General features: G+C 31.2%; 1 protein-coding gene across 3 annotated transcripts in view; it reads right to left on the reverse strand.

Moving 5' to 3' along the window:
• LOC115889155 (eIF-2-alpha kinase GCN2) overlaps nt 1-19,201 on the reverse strand; it is a 103,209-nt gene that overhangs the window by 66,719 nt on the left and 17,289 nt on the right. For all 3 annotated transcript variants that reach the window (XM_030909098.1, XM_030909097.1, XM_030909096.1), the window contains exons 7-9: nt 18,816-18,977; nt 9,516-9,714; nt 9,211-9,460 (exon numbers count right to left, since the gene is read on the reverse strand). In XM_030909098.1, the coding sequence (XP_030764958.1) occupies nt 9,211-9,460; nt 9,516-9,714; nt 18,816-18,977 (611 nt within the window). The remainder of the gene's footprint in view (nt 1-9,210; nt 9,461-9,515; nt 9,715-18,815; nt 18,978-19,201) is intronic.

The raw sequence follows: 19,201 nt of genomic DNA on the forward strand, positions 1-19,201 counted from the left end.
CAATGGGGATGTCAATGTTAGTCGGAAACTAATGTCCACTAAAGATCTAATGAACTATTCCTCTGGAGGGTCTAGAACTAAGGAACTACTTCCTCCCAAGGAACTAGAATTCCCATGTCTAATGACGATTATTTTCAAATGACCAAAGTTATTAAAATACCTTGAAAATGGAATGTCTGGATTTTTTAAACGTCTGGCTAGAGCTGTTACAAACTCCGCTGAAGGAAAGAGATTGCTTTACCAAAAAAAAATCCAAGATAACTTATTACAGGTTGAATATTGGAAGACGCCATCGTATGCGAAACAACAGCTGAAAAGCACCACCTAGAAATGAGACATCTTTGCTCTAGGCGTCCTTATAGGCTTGGTGCAATCTCCGCCGGTGCTGCCACCATCGGAGAATATAGTAACAATCTATATATACAAATACACAGGTTTAAATAGCGACTATACGAAAAATTTATTATTTAATTATTCCAAAAGTGTTAGGAAGTATAATTTGTAAAAATTCTAAAAATAAAAATAAAAAAGTAATTTTTTTGATATCTGCTGCAAAAGGTCTAACTTGTATTGTAATTTATTATTCCAGTTAAAAACACATTTTAGATGAGTTCAAATGGTACATAATTATAATATTAGAAGATGTTCATGAAACATTTAATCTAGTTGATTAAAAAAAGTATACCATTAATATTGCAAATTATATTTTATCCTCTCATAGTATATGTCTATTTAATTTTTAGATTATGTAACGAGCACATTGTTTACTCAGTTCTTTCGTCGAACTACTTGAATCTTGAATTTATTTTTGCTTTTCATCAATCGGTATGAGAAACTATAAAAAACCTATAAAATGTTGTTTCGGAAGAGTTGAATATCCGGGAAAGTTGAGTTATTGAATGTTATTGCACCCAACAACGCCCTAATTACGCCCTCCTTTACACGTTTGCATTTTTTCGGCAATTTTATTAACATTTGAAATTGTCACAACACAACACGACGCGCGACGCCTAGTTCGAATTCTTTTTTTTACTTATTTTTTACTACCCGAAACAGCGATACATCACACAAACCTCATACCTGAGTGTTTTATAGTCTCAATTACTGCACCAGCAAAAAACTCAAATACTTAAATATTATGATAAAACCACGATTTGAATATTATTTTAATGCGATCAACATACGGCGGGGTGAAGTACATAATGATAATTTCTGATGTCTGCCGTAGAATGCGCTGCGGTCGGAATTTGTTGAAATCAACTGAAATGCACGAAACTTATAACATCAAAAGAAGAGCACATTATATCCATAGTATAAGGAAACTAGTAGTTTTACTCCTTGTCAAATCCTTTGTTCTTTTTCTGCCACTTTATATGACCTTGTTCTCGCCTCCCGTGACCACTGACGTAGCTGTATAGTCGTGGTCTATTAACTAGGCAAAGCATAGTCGTGGCACTCGCCATAGTTTCACAGATATGTATTTAGGAAAATATGAGTTCAAAATAAAATAAAATAAAAAAATTGATCATCGAGTAAAAACTTGCTTGAAAACAGAATATTTTCACATTTCGCGTAGGTAACAATTCTTCTGTATCTGAAAATCTTCTGATTGGAAGAAATGCGGAAAAAATATATAATGACATATTTTTATATTATTATCTATTTCAGATATTTTCTACAACTTTTTTTTATTTAAAAAATGTTTAATTAAAATAAGTTTAATTTTCTGTACATAACTGGATTCGGCATAAAATTCTGCATATAGTACACCGTCTTTATTTAAAGCACACTGCGGTGTGGCCATTCTATTTCTTATTTACTAAAACTTTGGTTAAAAACATTATATACGAAAGGTGGTAAAAAACTAGAGTGAATATAACCTTATTAATACTTATCTATGTTTTCTTAAACACGAAGGATACCAGAATAAATTCGTGTAGAAAAATTTACTTTATCGTATACTGGATATTTTTTAAGGCGTCACCAAAATCGTAATATTTAAAATATTGTATCTCATTTTTTTTAATGCAACACGTTGTATATTATTTTTCTTTCAGATGTAGAATTAAAAATTAAACATTTTTTGTATTTAAAGTGTTCTTAAATTTTTAGCCGTTTTGCAAATATTTTCTGTATTTCATTACATATGGGATTTCCAACGATAAAATATCAGACAAAGATCATATTAGGTGGCTTTGATAAACATTTACTGTTTAAAGAGCCATATGTAATATAATTCTGCGAATATCTGCGAAACCGTTAAAAATTTAGAAACCCTTTAAATAAAAAAATGTTCACTTTTTAATTCTGCATCTGACAGAAAAATAATATACAGAATATCGTCAGTGACCTGGCAATATCTCCTATCTGCCATTTTTGGCCAAAATGAGATAAATGTGGAATCTTGATAAGTAACTGATCGCGCGTCATCCTGTAAAATATCCTAACTATAAAAAAATTCTAAACAGCTTAAAACTCTTGTTGAAAATTCTCTCACCTGAAACGCCGCAAAAAAGTAGATGCAACACGTCCTATCTTGTCAGATTACATTGTGTCGCCATAAGAGTAACGCATGTGTGTGAACCGCTTGTGTTTTTTTGTGAAAAAATGTAGAACTTGGTAAGTTTTTTAAAGTAATACAATAGTAACTTTTTAGAAATATTGTTATAGAATACAACTCGTTACATTTGTTATTGAAATAAGCAATATTATAATAATAAAAACTTATTTTAATATTTTTTTTCAGATAGGAGAATTTGCATCGGAATCGTACTAATTTAAAATTTAAGATAGGAGAAATTGCGACTAGTTTTATCTAAGTTTTAGTAAGTTTTATAGTAGTCTTTGGCTATTTCATGAACTAATTACCTATTTTTATAAATTTGTAAGTATGCTTACTATACCGGATGTCTTAAAACATCATTAAAATATATGACTTGTTTTAAGACTTTTGCTTATACAAAGTTATTTCTACAAGTTTTTTTGTAAGTCATAAGGGCATCTAATTTTGCAAAAAAAAAAACAAAAACAAAATACGTTGCTAAGTAATATTTAAACAAGATGCATGAGTGCTGGTGGCAACAAAAATCCGAGTCAAAGACAAGTATTTTTGAACCTGTACTTACCTGTGCTTACAAAACATACTACCTATACCCATTATACCATTCAAGTCTAATAATATGTATTACTAATGTTTCCTGTAATGTTCACGTTATCGAACTGGTCACCTGTTGTGATCGAATGACCACTGGTACTCGATCACACGTAACCTGTTTGATAACGTGAATGTTACAGGAAACCTTAGTGATGCATATTAGACCTGATCCTGATTGTCCCATTACTTGTTGTCAAAGGAATTGTAAGTTTTGGTGACAGCAGCTGTCAAGTTTTGCCGCGGGTATACTCGAAAAAACTGCTGACAGGTGCTGTCATACAGTTTTTCCATCTAGAAACCATTTGTAATTCAAAATTGCGCGTTTGTTTTAAACAAAATTGGTGGGAATTAAGACGAGAGAAGTAATCCTTAAAGTCTATTTGGTTAGTATTTTGTCATGTGATTTCACTTTTTAGATAACGGATTTGTGTTGCTTTGAAGTATCCAGAATGCATAATGGCTAAAAGAACATTACACATCTTATCTTTGACACGAACACAAAATCTTATGAACCATGAAGAGGAAATTGAAAATGCAAGAAGTACAGAAAAACAGAAGATTGATGCCGAAAACTACGAAAATGCAAGCAGTGCAGAAAAAGAGAAGATAGATACCGAGAACTATAATGTTAGGTCACCCCTTTTACCCCTAGATAATAATATATTGGATATAGAAAATCTTCCTGTAATATTTTTACCAGAAGATGCTTCTCTTTCCTTGACTGAAAATGATAAGTTTGATTTACAAAATGATTTGAAAGGTAATCAGACTGAAAGCTGTAATATAGAATACTGCTCCATAAACATTATACCAAATAGTACAAACAGCAACAATTGTGATACAAATAACCAAACAATTTCATTGGAAGTAAAAAGTGCAAAAATTAAACCATGTCTTGTTCCTTATGAGTGTACCAGTACCAGTGATGAAGAAGAAGTATTTGCAACCCATAATCATTTAGCTGCCGCAAGTAATAGTCAGAAGCCCTCAGGTAACATTGATGAAGATGAATTCGTCCGTGAAACTCATCAATATTTAAGTGCCAGTGTTAGTCCAGAGCTTTCAAATACCAGTACTACCGAAGATAACTATGAAGATGATACAGACGTCAGCTCTGAAGAGGCCGAGAAAGGGACTGAATCAGAAGAAAGCATGAACAATAATAATATAAACAGCGAAAGAAAACGACAGATAAAATCAGATAAAGACGAATGGATAAGAAACAAAAATAAAAGGCTGAGAATGCAAGGCAAGGCTTATTTAGGATTTAAGAAAAAGAAAGGAGAAAAGATCAAGCAAAATCAACCAAGAAAAGCAAGATCGTTGAAGGAGACTTGTAACTCAAGCAAATGCCTAAAATCTAAAGTGAGGATTTTATAGATAAAGGATTTTATAGATAATTGCCGACAGGAAATATTCGAAAAATTCTGGAGTCTTAACTGGGATCAGCGCAAGACCTTTGTAGCGTCACATGAATTAAAAACCCCAACTTTTAAAAGGACTAAAGAGCAGTCAAGAAGATTAGGCACTTGCTCATACTATCTAAATAATGGAAAGGAGAAACTACAAGTATGTCGGGCTATGTTTGTTAACACGTTGGATATCGGATATACCAACTGCAACTTCTCCTAAATGTTAAAAAGTCTGGACGAAATTCTCCTATAAGTCATTACATTTCAAACAGTATCTCCTATCTAATTTTAAACAATAAGAGCAAAATATTGTTAAAAATTACATAAAAAATCAAATTCAGCACACTTAATTACATATCTATGACTGAAAAATAATTGAAAATCAAGCAATTCATAGATGTATTGGATTTTTTTTGTCTCCTGTAAAATTTAGGTTAAATGACATAGGAGCTATTGCCAGGTCACCGACGATATGGCATTTAAAAAAACTGAGATATACCATTTTAAGTATTCCGATTTTGGTGACGCCATAAAAAATACCCTATACACGGTGTCCCAGAAAAGAGTGCGTAATAAATGAGGCTCCAACACAGCAGCTATGCTATCCGGTGATATTCTCTCTTTCAACGGTAAAATAAGTGCGAAATAGAATAATGTATATAGAATGATGTAAAATAATTAAAAAAAAATAAAACTAACTTTACCATAACTTTTTTGTGACACCCTGTATATAACAAAATATTTTAGGATACGCCCCTTTATAAACCTTGAAACATATGAATAAAACTTTTTTCACATCTTCGACAACGACGATGATATTGGACTTCCTCGCACTAATGGGCCACCCTGTATATTTAAGGTGGTTTAAAGCTAGGTGTAGCACTTTTCTTCCCTCAAATATAAACTCGATATTTTGTCTATAATATTTTGAATATTGTTATATTACGACCACTTATAATAAAAAATAAATAAAAAAACATAAAAAAATACAGTCCACTAAATTTATAAGAGATTATGCTATTATAAAATTCTTTCAATTAAAAAATATGAATAATTTGCGGAGACTTTAGATGTACAAAATATTTACTCTAAAATTGTTTCAAAAAGAAATCTATATAAATTATCTCGTAAACTATTATTGGAATGAAAATTTTATGGCAAATCCCCTGACCAAAAAATATTTTCATGCGCATATTTGAGACAACCTGTATATCTAAAAAACTATTTTTAAAATCTGCCCACATGCTAAAAAAAATAATAACATTTAATTAATTACATAATATCTCAGCTTCTAAAATAATCAAATATAATTAAATGTTAATTGATAATTACTATCAGCTTGCCGATTTATATCCGATGGAAATCTAAAAAAACTCAAAGAACAATTTTTTAAATTATTACTACAATTGATAGCAGAACACAGTAATGCACTCATTTTTTATCAATCCGTCTCTGTGCTGGAACGCAACGCTCGAACCTCGCAGCTCGACGGACGGAATTCAACTGAAACGCTTTGCAACCTGCCGATATTCGACAGCTTGCAAAAACTGGCAGAAAATATTTGCGAGAGTGCAACTACTCTTTTCCTTAAACTATGTTATATCTGTACAGGGTGGGTCAAATTCTGTTGATAACTCTTAAATTATTAATTTAAAAAAAATTATACTTAAACCATTAAATTCTACGTAAAAAGGTGCTTTGGAAATGTTTTCATAGAAATACAAAATTTTCCATAGCAAAAAAGTTATAGCGATTTGTTAAAAATGCACATTTAGTGTAACTCCGAAACGGTAACAGATATTGATGTGCGGTTTTCACCATCATGTTTTTGATGAAAATTGAGCTACAGACACCAATATTAGTTTTCGTCTATCTCCTATAGAAAAGGGTGTTTCCATTTAAAAGCGTCGAATTTGACCCACCCTGTACAGTTAGTAAAAAAAACATTTCTCTATACAGGGTGTCCCAGAAATGAGTGCAGATATTTTAAGGGGTGGTAGATCTGGTCAAAATAAACATATTTTCTCTTTACCATTTTTAAAATAAATTGAAAATAACCGAGTTATTTAACTTTGAAAATTTAAAAAAATAATCGCAACATTTTAAGAACCGCCGGCAGATATCGCCAACTACATCCAATTACCCGGATCAAGCCCGATTTCAGTTACTTCGACGCACTGTGTTGCCATAGGGACAAGAAAGTATATGTTAAAAAGCAAGTCATAAAATCACAACACCTGAGGAGTTTGCAGAGATGCATTACATTTTTAGATTGTGATATTACATAAAATAAATTAAAAGTTAAATGTTTAATAATGTGTTAAAAATGTGTTAAAAAAGTTAAATTAAAAAACTTACCCAACATTAAAAAAGATACTTATGACAGATCGATGTAACTGTGACAGTTCTCTTTTTCGATATACACTTAACTAAAATACACTTCACTGTGCTGCTTTACTTGTACATGCTATTATAATAACTACTAAAATAACAGTCCCCGTTTTTAACACATTATTTTCATATAGGCCTCATCACAATTTGAACCACTGATTTACAAAACACCTTGAAAAGCACACATTACTTTGAATACCTTTCTGAATAAATAAATGTTGAGAATTATTGTCTCTTACCGCCACTTTCCGAACTACTTTCAATCTAAGAAAATATATGTTTCATTCAACAATTTTAAATACGTATTTTGTTTTTTCGCTATTTTTTCTATGTATTTCAACAATTCCATCGACAGCCCAAACGTCGCGTCGGCCGTCGGCCAAGAGAGCGGCGCATCACTGGTAACTGCTCCTTTGTCGCGCCGCCGTGTCGAGCTTGCGTCATGCGAGGTTGCCGTAGTTTCAGCAATTTCAAATTCAGGACACTCGAAGCAATCAAATTCTTATTAAATTTTAAAGATACAGAAAAACATGAAAGGAAACAAACAAAACACAAATGAATTGGTTATTGATAAGGTCACAAAAAAGAAATTTCTAAAATGTTTATCGTAATTCAGAATTCAATACATCGAAAACAGCCCGACGAATAATCAATTCATTTTTATTTTGTTTATTTCCTTTCATGTTTCTCTGTTTTATTTTTAAAATTTAATACGAATTTGATTGCTTCGAATGTCTTGAATTTGAAATGGTTGTAACTACGGCAACGTTGCTTAACATCGTCGCCTGACGCAAGCCCGTCACGACGGCGCGGCGACCGGCGACTCAAAGGAGCAGTTACCAGTTCACACGCGGCAGTTCTTGGCTGATGGTTAGGCTGTCGATGGAATTGTCGAAATACATCGAAAAAATAGCGAAAAAAACAAAATACGGTGTCAATAATTGTTGAGTGAAACATGTATTTTCTTAGATTGAAAGTAATTCGTAAAGTGGAGATAAGAGACAATAATTCTCAACATTTATTCATTCAGAAAGGTATTCAAAGTAATGTGCGCGTTTCAAGGTGTTTTGTAAAACAGTGGTTCAAATAAAACAGAGAAACATGAAAGAAAACAAACAAAACAAAAATGAATCGATTATTCGTTGGGCTGTTTTCTAAATTTCTTGAATTGAATTCTAAATTATGATAAACATTTTAGGAATTTCTTTTTGTGACCTGATTGTGAATAATATGAACCATTTTATTACATTTATTCCAAAATAAAGTTATTTTGCAGCATAACAAAGATTTTCGTAAACGTCATAAAGTAATGTTTTAGTTAATTTTCGGTGGTTTTTGTTAAGTTTTCATTGAAAAGGTAAGTACTAAAAATAATTAATGTGTTTTTTTTTTCTATAATTATTAATAATGAGCACTGATAAAAGATTAAATTTAACATTCCTAATTTTTTGAGTAGAAATTTGTCTATCAATTTATAAATGTAGAACTATGTTCCGCCGAACTATGTAGAATGTTGATAACATAGGAGGTTGCAACACTGCAAGGTTTAGATACACCGTAGGGAAATCTCAGGTGAATAAACAAGTGGCACTAAAAAGTTTTTTCAAATTTCCCGGAAAATGTCAAGAAAAATTTTAAATTTTCAACATTTTTTTTTTCGCAAAAAAAACCTCATAGGCGTGTTTCTTGGGTTGAACTATACTACCAGTTAAAATATTTGCACTTATTTCTGGGACACCCTGTATAGCTCAAGAGAAATATGTTTAGACTGATGCGAGAATAAAAATATATAAAAAGATTATTTTTCTTTACCATATAAATTTTAAATTTTCAACATTTTTTTTTTCGCAAAAAAAACCTCATAGGCGTGTTTCTTGGGTTGAACTATACTACCAGTTAAAATATTTGCACTTCTGGGACACCCTGTATAGCTCAAGAGAAATATGTTTAGACTGATGCGAGAATAAAAATATATAAAAAGATTATTTTTTAAGCTTTACCATATAATTTTTAAATTAAAGTTTGCTTTCTGATTTATAATTTATTTATGTGGTGTCAATATATTTTTAACTAGATCATTAAAACTCATATGAATAGTGTATAGATAGAAAAACATTTTGATTTCTATTAAATTATGTCACTTAAAAAGAAGTGTATACCGGACCACTCTGTACCGATTAAAGGAAAATTATTTAGTGTAGCCGTTAGGGGTTAAGTGAAATGCAATATAAAAAGGATAATACTTGTTTTCACCTTCAAAACGTCGCCGAAAGCACCCTTCCCTAAGTGCTCCAAAATTTCGAATTCGTTGTCAATACGCGACTGGCTGTTTCCAGTGGATGATGCAGAAAGATTATGTGTGATCTCTGGAGAAACGTTTCTTTCGAGCGGCAAGTCTTGAAGTGCTTGTTGTGGTGAAAAATGAACAATGGTTTTGTGAAAGAATGGATGATTTAGTAACTGATTGGCAGTATAACGACTTTTCTCATCTTTATTCAAGCACCTAAAATCAATTTAATTATTAGAGAGTGTAACAAATAGAAAAATAATTGTCTTACCTCGTTAAGAAGTCATATAAATCACTTTGTATCAGATTTGGAATTTCGACATTGTCATTGGCTATATTTTGTCCAAGTAAGGCAAGAATAAATTTGCCGAAATCAAATATATCTCCTTTCTTGGAATAATAGACATGAACTGGCGAAAGCAAGTCTAACATCCTTCTATGAATACTATAATCTGACACTTTAATGACACCTAAAACACCCAAATGCAAAGTTGTTGTTTACCAATATGTAATTGTATTGATAAAAAATATTGTAAACAAAAAAGCGACTAAGTAAAATCGCAAAAGCTGGTAAAAATAGTGTGTTTAAGATACAATACCGAGTGTTTTGCAGATATGGCTGACCCCCTATAACCTTTTTATATTTTCAAACAAAAAAAGAACGTTGATGTTTAAGTATATGACATTAATCAGGACTGATTGACGTATTTAATGAATTTCAGTCACTTCCTGTTTCAATAGAAAAGACAACAGCTTTTGATTTTTAAATGGTACCCTCGCAATTTTTAGTATTGAAAATACTTCTGGCCGCGTTTATATGGGACCCATCTTTGAAAAAACGACATGCTAGACGCAATATGGGTTCAATAACCTGCCTGTCAACACGTACTTATGTCGATAGAGCCTGCATTGATGAGCGAACAGGGCAAGGCCGTTCAAATCTGGACCGGCGGATAAAGAAAGCGATATTATTTTAAAAGAAAATATTTCAAGGCATGGGTTGTTAAGTACAGTTTGACTATTTTAATTAGTAGTGGGAAGTATCGAATGAATACTATCGAAACATTCGATAGTTGCAATTCATTCGAATAATTCGATAGTTAGCAAGAAAACATTCGTTGAAAACTATTCGAATAAAAATTATCGAATAGATCCGTCATCTGCCTTGAAATATTGTATTCTAGTAATTCGGCAGCAAAAACCATTCATTTATAGAATTCATTCATTTATGAAATTCATTTATTCGTCAGGATCGATTATAATAAAATATTAACTGAATTTTAGTTGTCGCCCGGCGACGTAGGTTTCTTTCCAAGAAGCCCGACAGCGGTCGGTGGCAATGCTATGAAAGAAGCCGGCATCTTTGATTTTTTGCGGAGTCAGATATAGATAAGGACACATTATTTTTTTTATTGAGGTGCTAGTATTTACACAGAAAATACATTATGAAAGGCGCTGTTGCCATATTTTGGTATTAGTTCATATTAGCAAAGAATATTATTGTTTGGCTTTAGTTAGTTAGGGATAGTATGTCTATATATTCTTCATTTTTTTATTAATATTCTGTTGTTACACTGCAATAATACTTGTTATTTTGGATGTAGGAAAATGATTTTTAATGTTTTTAAGCAAAGACTGGTTTAATAAATAATAATAACAGTAATAATTTGTTATAAATATTAACAACAAAATTTAAAATCATTTAATATAAATATTTTTTTTTAAGTAGTAGCAAAATATAAACAACAAATTAGATGTCAAAATTATTTATATTAGATCCTATTTAAAAATAATATAGTCTCTAAATTTTTTGTGTGTGGCAACGTTGGTTTATTAAATAATAATTACAGAACTACTTTGTTATATTAACAACAAATTTTAAAATCATGAAATATAAACATTTATTAATTTTCTAAGCATGCAGTGTAATGGAAGGAAAATATAAATAAAAAATTAGAAATCAAAATTATTTATATTAGGTGCTTTATATTACTATTTAAAAATTATATTTACTTTTACTGGCATTTACTTTAAAAAATAAATGAAATATTTCTTCGCAAAAAACTACATGTAAGAGAATCAGCATAAACAAAATACAAACATCGTTAACTTTTTTTTTAAATTGGCACATGTAAAACTTTCATTTTAATTTTCTCACCCCATAGTTTGAGTTCGATAACCATTTACTTAACCACATTACTTAAATATGATTATTAAGTTCCAACTAATTCATATTATTAAAACATCTAAAATACAAATATGTATTTTTAAACTTAATTGTAAGTTCATCTCATCTCTCTTAAAAATTGCTACTTCTCAAAGTTTCCCATTAAAAAATAGACCATATACCATATAAAATTAAATAATTGAAAGATCGGACTACCGAAAACCACACAAATTTTCAGAAAAATTTTGACCACCTGCACATGCACACAATCCTCAATAAATAAAATTAAAAAATAACTACTATTTTAGTATTTTAACTATTTTAATAAACGCAAAAATAGCACAGTATTTATACGGCGAAGTTATAAAAATTTGGAAGAACCAATAATGCACTGACGCATACAAAAATCAAACGAATACTAAATTTCATTTATCAAAAGCATTCGATAGTCGTGGCTCAACGATAACCATTTAGTCGCACGGCGAGGTTGTCACATATGCTTTAGTATACAAATGAATGAATGATTTTATTCGAATAAAACCATTCGATAGTTGAAATCATCATTCATTAACCATTCGATAGTCTAATTTCATTCGATAGTTCCCATCGCTAATTTTAATCTATTTCCGTAAGGGGCAAATTATACGAGAAAGAGCAGAATCACATAAATAATAAATTTAGACTAATTACCATATTTTTTTATATGATTATTATTTTTTTAATTAACAACTTAGGACAAAGAAAAAGCTTGCATGGTTTCCACCGCCAACAGGCCTTAAAACAAATGAATCCAAGGCGTTGTCAAATATTTATTGGGATAAGTTGATAAGTTTTTACCGTTTGAATATTGTTGTAAATAATAATTATTATCATTTAATTAGTGCTAACTAAGTTCACAACACGGCGAAATTTCAATAAAATCGGCCAACGGATCTTTGAGATATTAATAATAAAATGTCTATTAGGAAACATCTTGACACCCTGTATCTTTAAAATTATGCATTTCCGGACACATGTTTAAATTAACTTTTTACCTTAAAAACACTCAAAGAATCACCTCCTGAATTTGGCCAGATACTACTTAATTAACACCCTGTATTTAAAAATGGCTAGCTAGTGATTTTGTAAGTAAAGCTAGGTTTATTCTAATAGAAAAAAAATACATTTCATAAAAAATAAACAAACCCATAATTCAATTACTATACACTAATTAATTAACTTTAAATGTATCTAAATAGGCACTTTAATAATTGAAAAATGGACATGAGCACTTCATAGAGTATACCAAATATGTAAAAAAAAATCCAATAAAAAATCCACAAATGGCACATTAAAATCTGCATTATCTGAAATCAAATTATAGGTAGGTACCAAAGACATCTAAATTAGATGTCTTTGGTAGGTACCTAATCGGCCAATCAGCCAGACAACAGTGACAAGACGCCGACATCGATGAGCAGTTTTTAATAATTATTCCGAGTTAATACTTCAAGTAGCATTTCTTCAAATAAATTTGAATTTAAGTATTGTTAATATAGTCATATTAATGATCATAGCCTCTATGATTTCTAAAATAAAAAATCAAGCGTGTTTTTATCAGAATAATTATTAAATGATTAAATAGAAATAGTTAATATTTATTAACTTCGTAAGTGTTACATTTTAATACCGTATGATCGAATAAAAACGGCGTCAGCGATGGCTATGAAATGAAGATCGCTGTCATTTTATATGTGAAATTATATAAGAAATGTCATCGATCGTCATTTCCAAGCCAACTGGACGCCGTTTTTTTTTCGATCATACGGTATAATTATGGATTTAATAATTAAATAATTATCTTAAAGTTAAATTGTGGTAAATTTGTTATGAGTTTCAATCATTTATATTTAAAATCTTAGGGAGGCAATATAGATTTTAGGCAGAAGAACTGAAGGGAAGGACTGTGTAATTAGTAATTAAAACTTTACATTTTTTTACTTGCCATTTTTCTTGTTGTGTCGTGTTGTGTTGTGTTGTGTCACACACAATCTGAATTTCGGATATGATGCAGAACTGATAAATTAGACCAAATATATTAATTGCAAGGTATGCAAAGAAATATTTTTGTTAACTTTGCAAATACTTAAGGCATGCAATAATTTTAAAAAAAATTGACGTGAGATTACTTCATAATTCTTGAAAGTGGATGATAAAAATTTTAATTATTATGGTTCTGTTTTGTTTAAGAAGCTAATAAATCATTTCAAAAACTCAACTATCAAAATATAATGGTAGAAAATGTTAATTGGACATACTGAATGTAAACTAGGTATACATAGTTGCTGCAATCGATAATATATTTTGCTGCTTATTTTACTCATAACCAAAAACCGTCAATACCTCTACTCCCATTATGAGCACCTTTTTATGCTTAAATCTCATAATGATTTTTAAAAATACATATGTAGGTACATACTATAAGTAGTGGTTGTCACGGTTTTTTTATTAGGTATGATGAAAAGAAGCTGTAAACTAAATTATCGTTGGAGCCAACTATATTTTAATTTATTTTTATCTACAGTAACTATGCACGGTAAAGGTTCAAAATATGCCTATACTGTGAGGCAACTCAATTCGAGTATAAATTAACACTTACATTCCTTGTATAAATTAACACTTACATTCCTTAAGTATCTCCTTGGTCTACCGGCACCCCGTTCACCCTTATTCCATCATTTCTATAAAAATAGTATGATTTATAACTTTTAATTTTTATTGAGAAAATTGGTGAAATCTTGTTGTACGGCGAATTTAAATTTATGGGCCGTCCATAAATTTATACCGTAAGTTCGAATATTAGTTAAACCTAGGAATACCCAGGTAATAGCCGGAAATATGCAAAAGAAGGGGTGAGTTTAGGAGTAGAATTAGGTTTTAGTTGGTTTTGAATTAATAAAAATATAGACCTAATCTAAACTTAACCGAAACTGACCCACTTTTTGGTATATTTCGGGCAGGAGTTAAACGTAGAATTGCCCACGCAGGAACTGTGGGTTCGAGGTGCTATTGCAAATTAATGCAATTAATTCTATATATACACTTTCATAAAAAGCCATAACATTTTTTCTGATAGAATTTACAAATTTTGCGTCACTGATAATTTTTACCCTACCGAAATCCAACATTTCTTTAAACAAATAGAATTATTACATCTATTAATTTTAGATATATAATATCAAAAAATGCAAGAAAAGTTACCGAATTGTACGTATATATAACCCAATAATAAAATAAAAAATAGGGTATTCCCATTAGAAAATATGTTATATCCGCAACACTTTTTTGAAGTACTCTGTATACTCTATAGTAATGTTAAAATGTGCTTCTTAACCTTACCAATAACTTTTCTATTTAACATTTTGTTCTAAAAACATTAAAAACCGTATTATGTAAAAAAAGTCGTGTAAGGGATAAAGGGGAAAACAGCCAAAAGGGGAAAACCGACGATGAATACTATGTTAAAGACCGAATACCATATTAAAGATACAAAAATTTATTACTGTATGCGTTATTATTTGGCCATCGTTTGTTATATTCAATTGCAATTTAATATGTGTTTGGCTTCCTTTCACTATGATCCCACTCGGCTTGTCTCGTGGCAGGTTTGCGTAAAAAATTGATAGAAAATGTCTCGCTCTCGTCTCGCTCTTGTCTCGCTCTTTGTCTTGCTCTCGTCTCACGCTCGGCTCGTCAGGTCTGGACGCACCATAGACTGCCGGAGTGCTGACGTCACGAATGTCAAATTGCTGTTCAAACAAGGTTTAGTTCTTTTATATTTCTATTGAGCTCTTCCAAATGACGTCACAAATTAATATGAAATGTAAAAAAAAACAGGTGATTGCCGACAACCACCGACTTGTGTCTGGTATTTTCAATACGCCTATGATGGTTGCGCATATTGCAAAATTTGTGAATTTTTTTCCTTCATTTCATATGTCAACTTCTGACATTTTCGTTTAGGGAAAATAGTAATTTAAATTTCAATCCAGAGTGTCTACGAGCTCTGTTCGTAACGAATATTAGACTCAAAATAGCAAGTATACGGTAGCAAACTATTCGGAAAAAACGCTATTTCCAAAAATGCTACAATGGGCCACTCTCGTTCCATTTGAAAAAATGAGTTATGATTAAATAAATTTTAGAAAAAAACTTTTTTAAAAACAAGCTTTTTTTTAAATACACTAAAAAGAAAAAAGAAACATTTTCTTTAAAACTTTTATTATGAACTTATAACGTCATTACACAATTTTATATTTTATAAAAGTTTGTCGCGAGATTTGAGTAAACAGTTGAACTCATAAAAATCTGGTACAAGTTGTAATTCCTGGTCATAACACAAACTTTGAAAAGGAGACAGTGTAGACACAGGTTTTAGTTAATTTACTTGTTTATCGATGTAGAGAAATCTCGCGACAAGCTTTTATATAATATTAAATTGTGTAATGACGTTATAAGTTCATAATAAAAGTTTTAAAGATGTTTATTTTTTTCTTTTTAGTGTATTTAAAAAAAAGCTTGTTTTTAAAAAAGGTTTTTTCTAAAATTTATTTTCTACTTTTTAGTTATGCTGGTTTCTCAGTGCCACACACTTAAACTCAATTTTTTTTCTTAAATAACTTCCTATGGGCATCCTAATAATATGTATGTATATCGATTTTCATTAAAAAAGAAGAACTTGAAAAAAACGACAACTATTAAATTTGACAGTTCAAATGTGAGACAAATAAAATGAAAACCGACTAATGAGGTAGGGGGCATCCAATATATCGATTTTTATCAAAATCGGACAACTTTGAAATTTTTTTGACAGCTGTCAAATTTGACAGCTCAATTTTTTTTCTTTCATTTTAGCCCATGGCCATCCTATATATCGATTTTTATCAAAATCGGTTGACTTTGAAATTTTGACATGCCATTAAACTGTAACTTTTTCAAGATGGCGCCTATATATTTTTTTCATATGTATATACCCACAATATACCTATATATATAATTTCAGCCCGATCCATTCATAAATAGAATTTTAAAAAATCAAAAACTTCAAAAATGCCGCCATTTTGACAGCTGTCAAAAATTCGGGTCATGGCTTGCAAAAAAATATACTGTCATCGGGACTGAACCTACACGCCAAATTTCAATTTCCTACAATAAAAGGAAGCGGTCCTAATTTAGCTTACAAGATTTGTCCCGAACAAATAGTACGAGAGCTAGCAACGTAGAAAAAACAAGTTATTTTAAGACGTCTGGCTCTTTGATATATCTTTTAATATGCTCTCTAGAACAGCATGCGACCCGTCTGGCTGCCGGTAAACGTTGCGTTCCCTACTGTGCATTGAAAGAAGATACTATATTCTATTAGTCCTTTAAATTCTAGTATTGAATATAAATCGAATATGTCTTCATAGCTCAGCGCGTAGAGTTTCTGCCTATCAAGCGAGGAGTCAGAGTTCGAATCTGGGTCAGTGCAAAAAAATTTTTATTTTATTTTCGTTTATATTCTGATAGTAAAGTATTAAATATTAATAATAAATAATATATTGATAATAATTAATAATAATTCTTAAATATTATTAATTATTAATATTTAATACTTTACTATCAGAATATAAACGAAAATAAAATAAAAAAAGTTCTTGCACTGATCCCTGACTAAATTAAAAAAATATATATAGGATCTTCTTTCGATGCGCAGTAGTGAACGCAACGGGTATCGGCAACCAGACGGGCCGCATGATGTTCCAGAGAGCATAGTAAAAGATATATCAAAGAGCCAGACGTCTTAAAATACTTTCTCGAAAACGTTGCTAGCTCTTAGACTAAAACATACATACATACATAGATAGTTACATACAAAGCAAGTAATAAAAGCTTATAAAATACAATCTTTTACGCGCACACTATAGCTGCACGGACCGGCACGGACCAGACCAGTAAAATCTACCGGTGAAGGTGACCGTGTTATTTAATAGAGTAGCGCATACTAGACCAGCACCAGCACGTACCGCCACAAGCCACGACCGTCAAAACAGGTCGTGTCGGTAGAGGACAAATATGACCGGCAATATTTATGCCTGGTCGTGCTGGTCCGACCTAATGTGCGCACCGGCGAACCAGAACACCTCTACAAACATGCAAATATTGAAGGATTCGTCAGTCTTTCGAGTACGCTAGCTGGCTCAAGTCGCATGTTGTAGGTTAGATTTTGTTTATTTTTGTTCGAACCTTCAAATCGTTTTAAATATGAATGAAGAAAAGCTTAATTTAAGTATCCAGAGCTGTGGGATACGAGCCACGCATTTTATAGAGACCAAGAAAGAAAAGATGCAATATGGGAGGAGATAGCAAAAAATAACTAATAAAATTTGTTTTGTGACATTCGAAAATATTGGAAAAACTTTTCTTCGAATCTTTTTAATTCAGGAAACAAATGATAAAATTCGCCATATTGCTTTCTCTTCTGATTTATAGGGTGAACCCAAAATCTTTTTTTCTTAGCTTCCTCCTCTTCCTCCTCTTCTTCACCACAACATGGCTAAAATAATAATGTCTTCCTCTGAACTACTCATTTTCAATACTTCTATGTTGCACGCTCAACTACTACTTGACAACTGTAGTTTTTTCGAAACTCTCGCTTATGTTGCTGGTCTGTGGCGGTAAAGTGTGCGACGTTATGCAGGATGCAGGTTTGTGCTGTGCTGGTCCGTGTAGGTATAGTGTGCGCGATCTGTTAACCGGCCATGAATAGTCACGAAAAACATTAGACGATCAAATATATTCTTCCAAGACTCCTACAGTGCCATGGCACTCTAGATTGAAATTTAAAATACTATTTTTTCCAATCAAAATTTTACATATATTTTTTTTATGGGGAGAAAAATGCTTTTTGCGCACGCCCAGTTAAGAAAAAATAGACATATGATATGTCATTCTATTCAAAATATCATTTTCTATTGAATACAGTAAAAAAATATCGAGGGTACGGTTTAAAAATCAAAAGTTGCAGTCATTTCCGGTAAAACGGGAAGTGGCCGAGGGTAATTGAATGCGTCAATCAATCCTGATTTATGTCATGTATATGTTACGGTTAAGGTCCGATGTCCGGTTAATTTCGATAATAACACACAACAAAACAACCAAAAACATAACCTAACCCAAACATTAACATGTTAATGTCGACATTAACCGGACATCGGACTTTAACCGTAATATAGACACATACAAAATCTGTTTCTTTTTCTCAAAAAAATAAAAACGTTTTATGGGTGAGCCACTTTTGAAAAACACCCGGTATAATAAATTAATTTTTGGTAAAGTGTTTGTGTTAGGTTAGGTTGTAGAAGAGTTTTGCAACATAAAACTTACCTTTCTCACTAACAAAAACACAAAAATCCCCAATATTCTTATGAACGACGTTATTTCGATGCAGATAATCTATAGCTGTTAATACTCCTTTGGCAAGATGTTTTAAAAAGTTAATCTCAACTTTAATATTTGGACTGGTAAACAATGAACAGCAATTTGAACCTAGACAGTAAATATTAAATTATACTATCGTGAATATAATAATATATGTTACCAGACCATATATCGTCGGTGATATGTGATAAACTGCTAACTCCATTAATCCTAATTTTAGAGGAGAAAAAGAAAACGGTACAAAAAAATATGTACACAGGTAGCAAGTATATTCATGCATTAATATGATACAGAGATAACAATAATCGTTGCTGGGGAACAATAAAACTTAA

Source organism: Sitophilus oryzae, unplaced genomic scaffold (assembly GCF_002938485.1).
Source record: "Sitophilus oryzae breed Bouriz unplaced genomic scaffold, Soryzae_2.0 scaffold_811_pilon_pilon, whole genome shotgun sequence".
NCBI lineage: Eukaryota > Metazoa > Arthropoda > Insecta > Coleoptera > Curculionidae > Sitophilus > Sitophilus oryzae.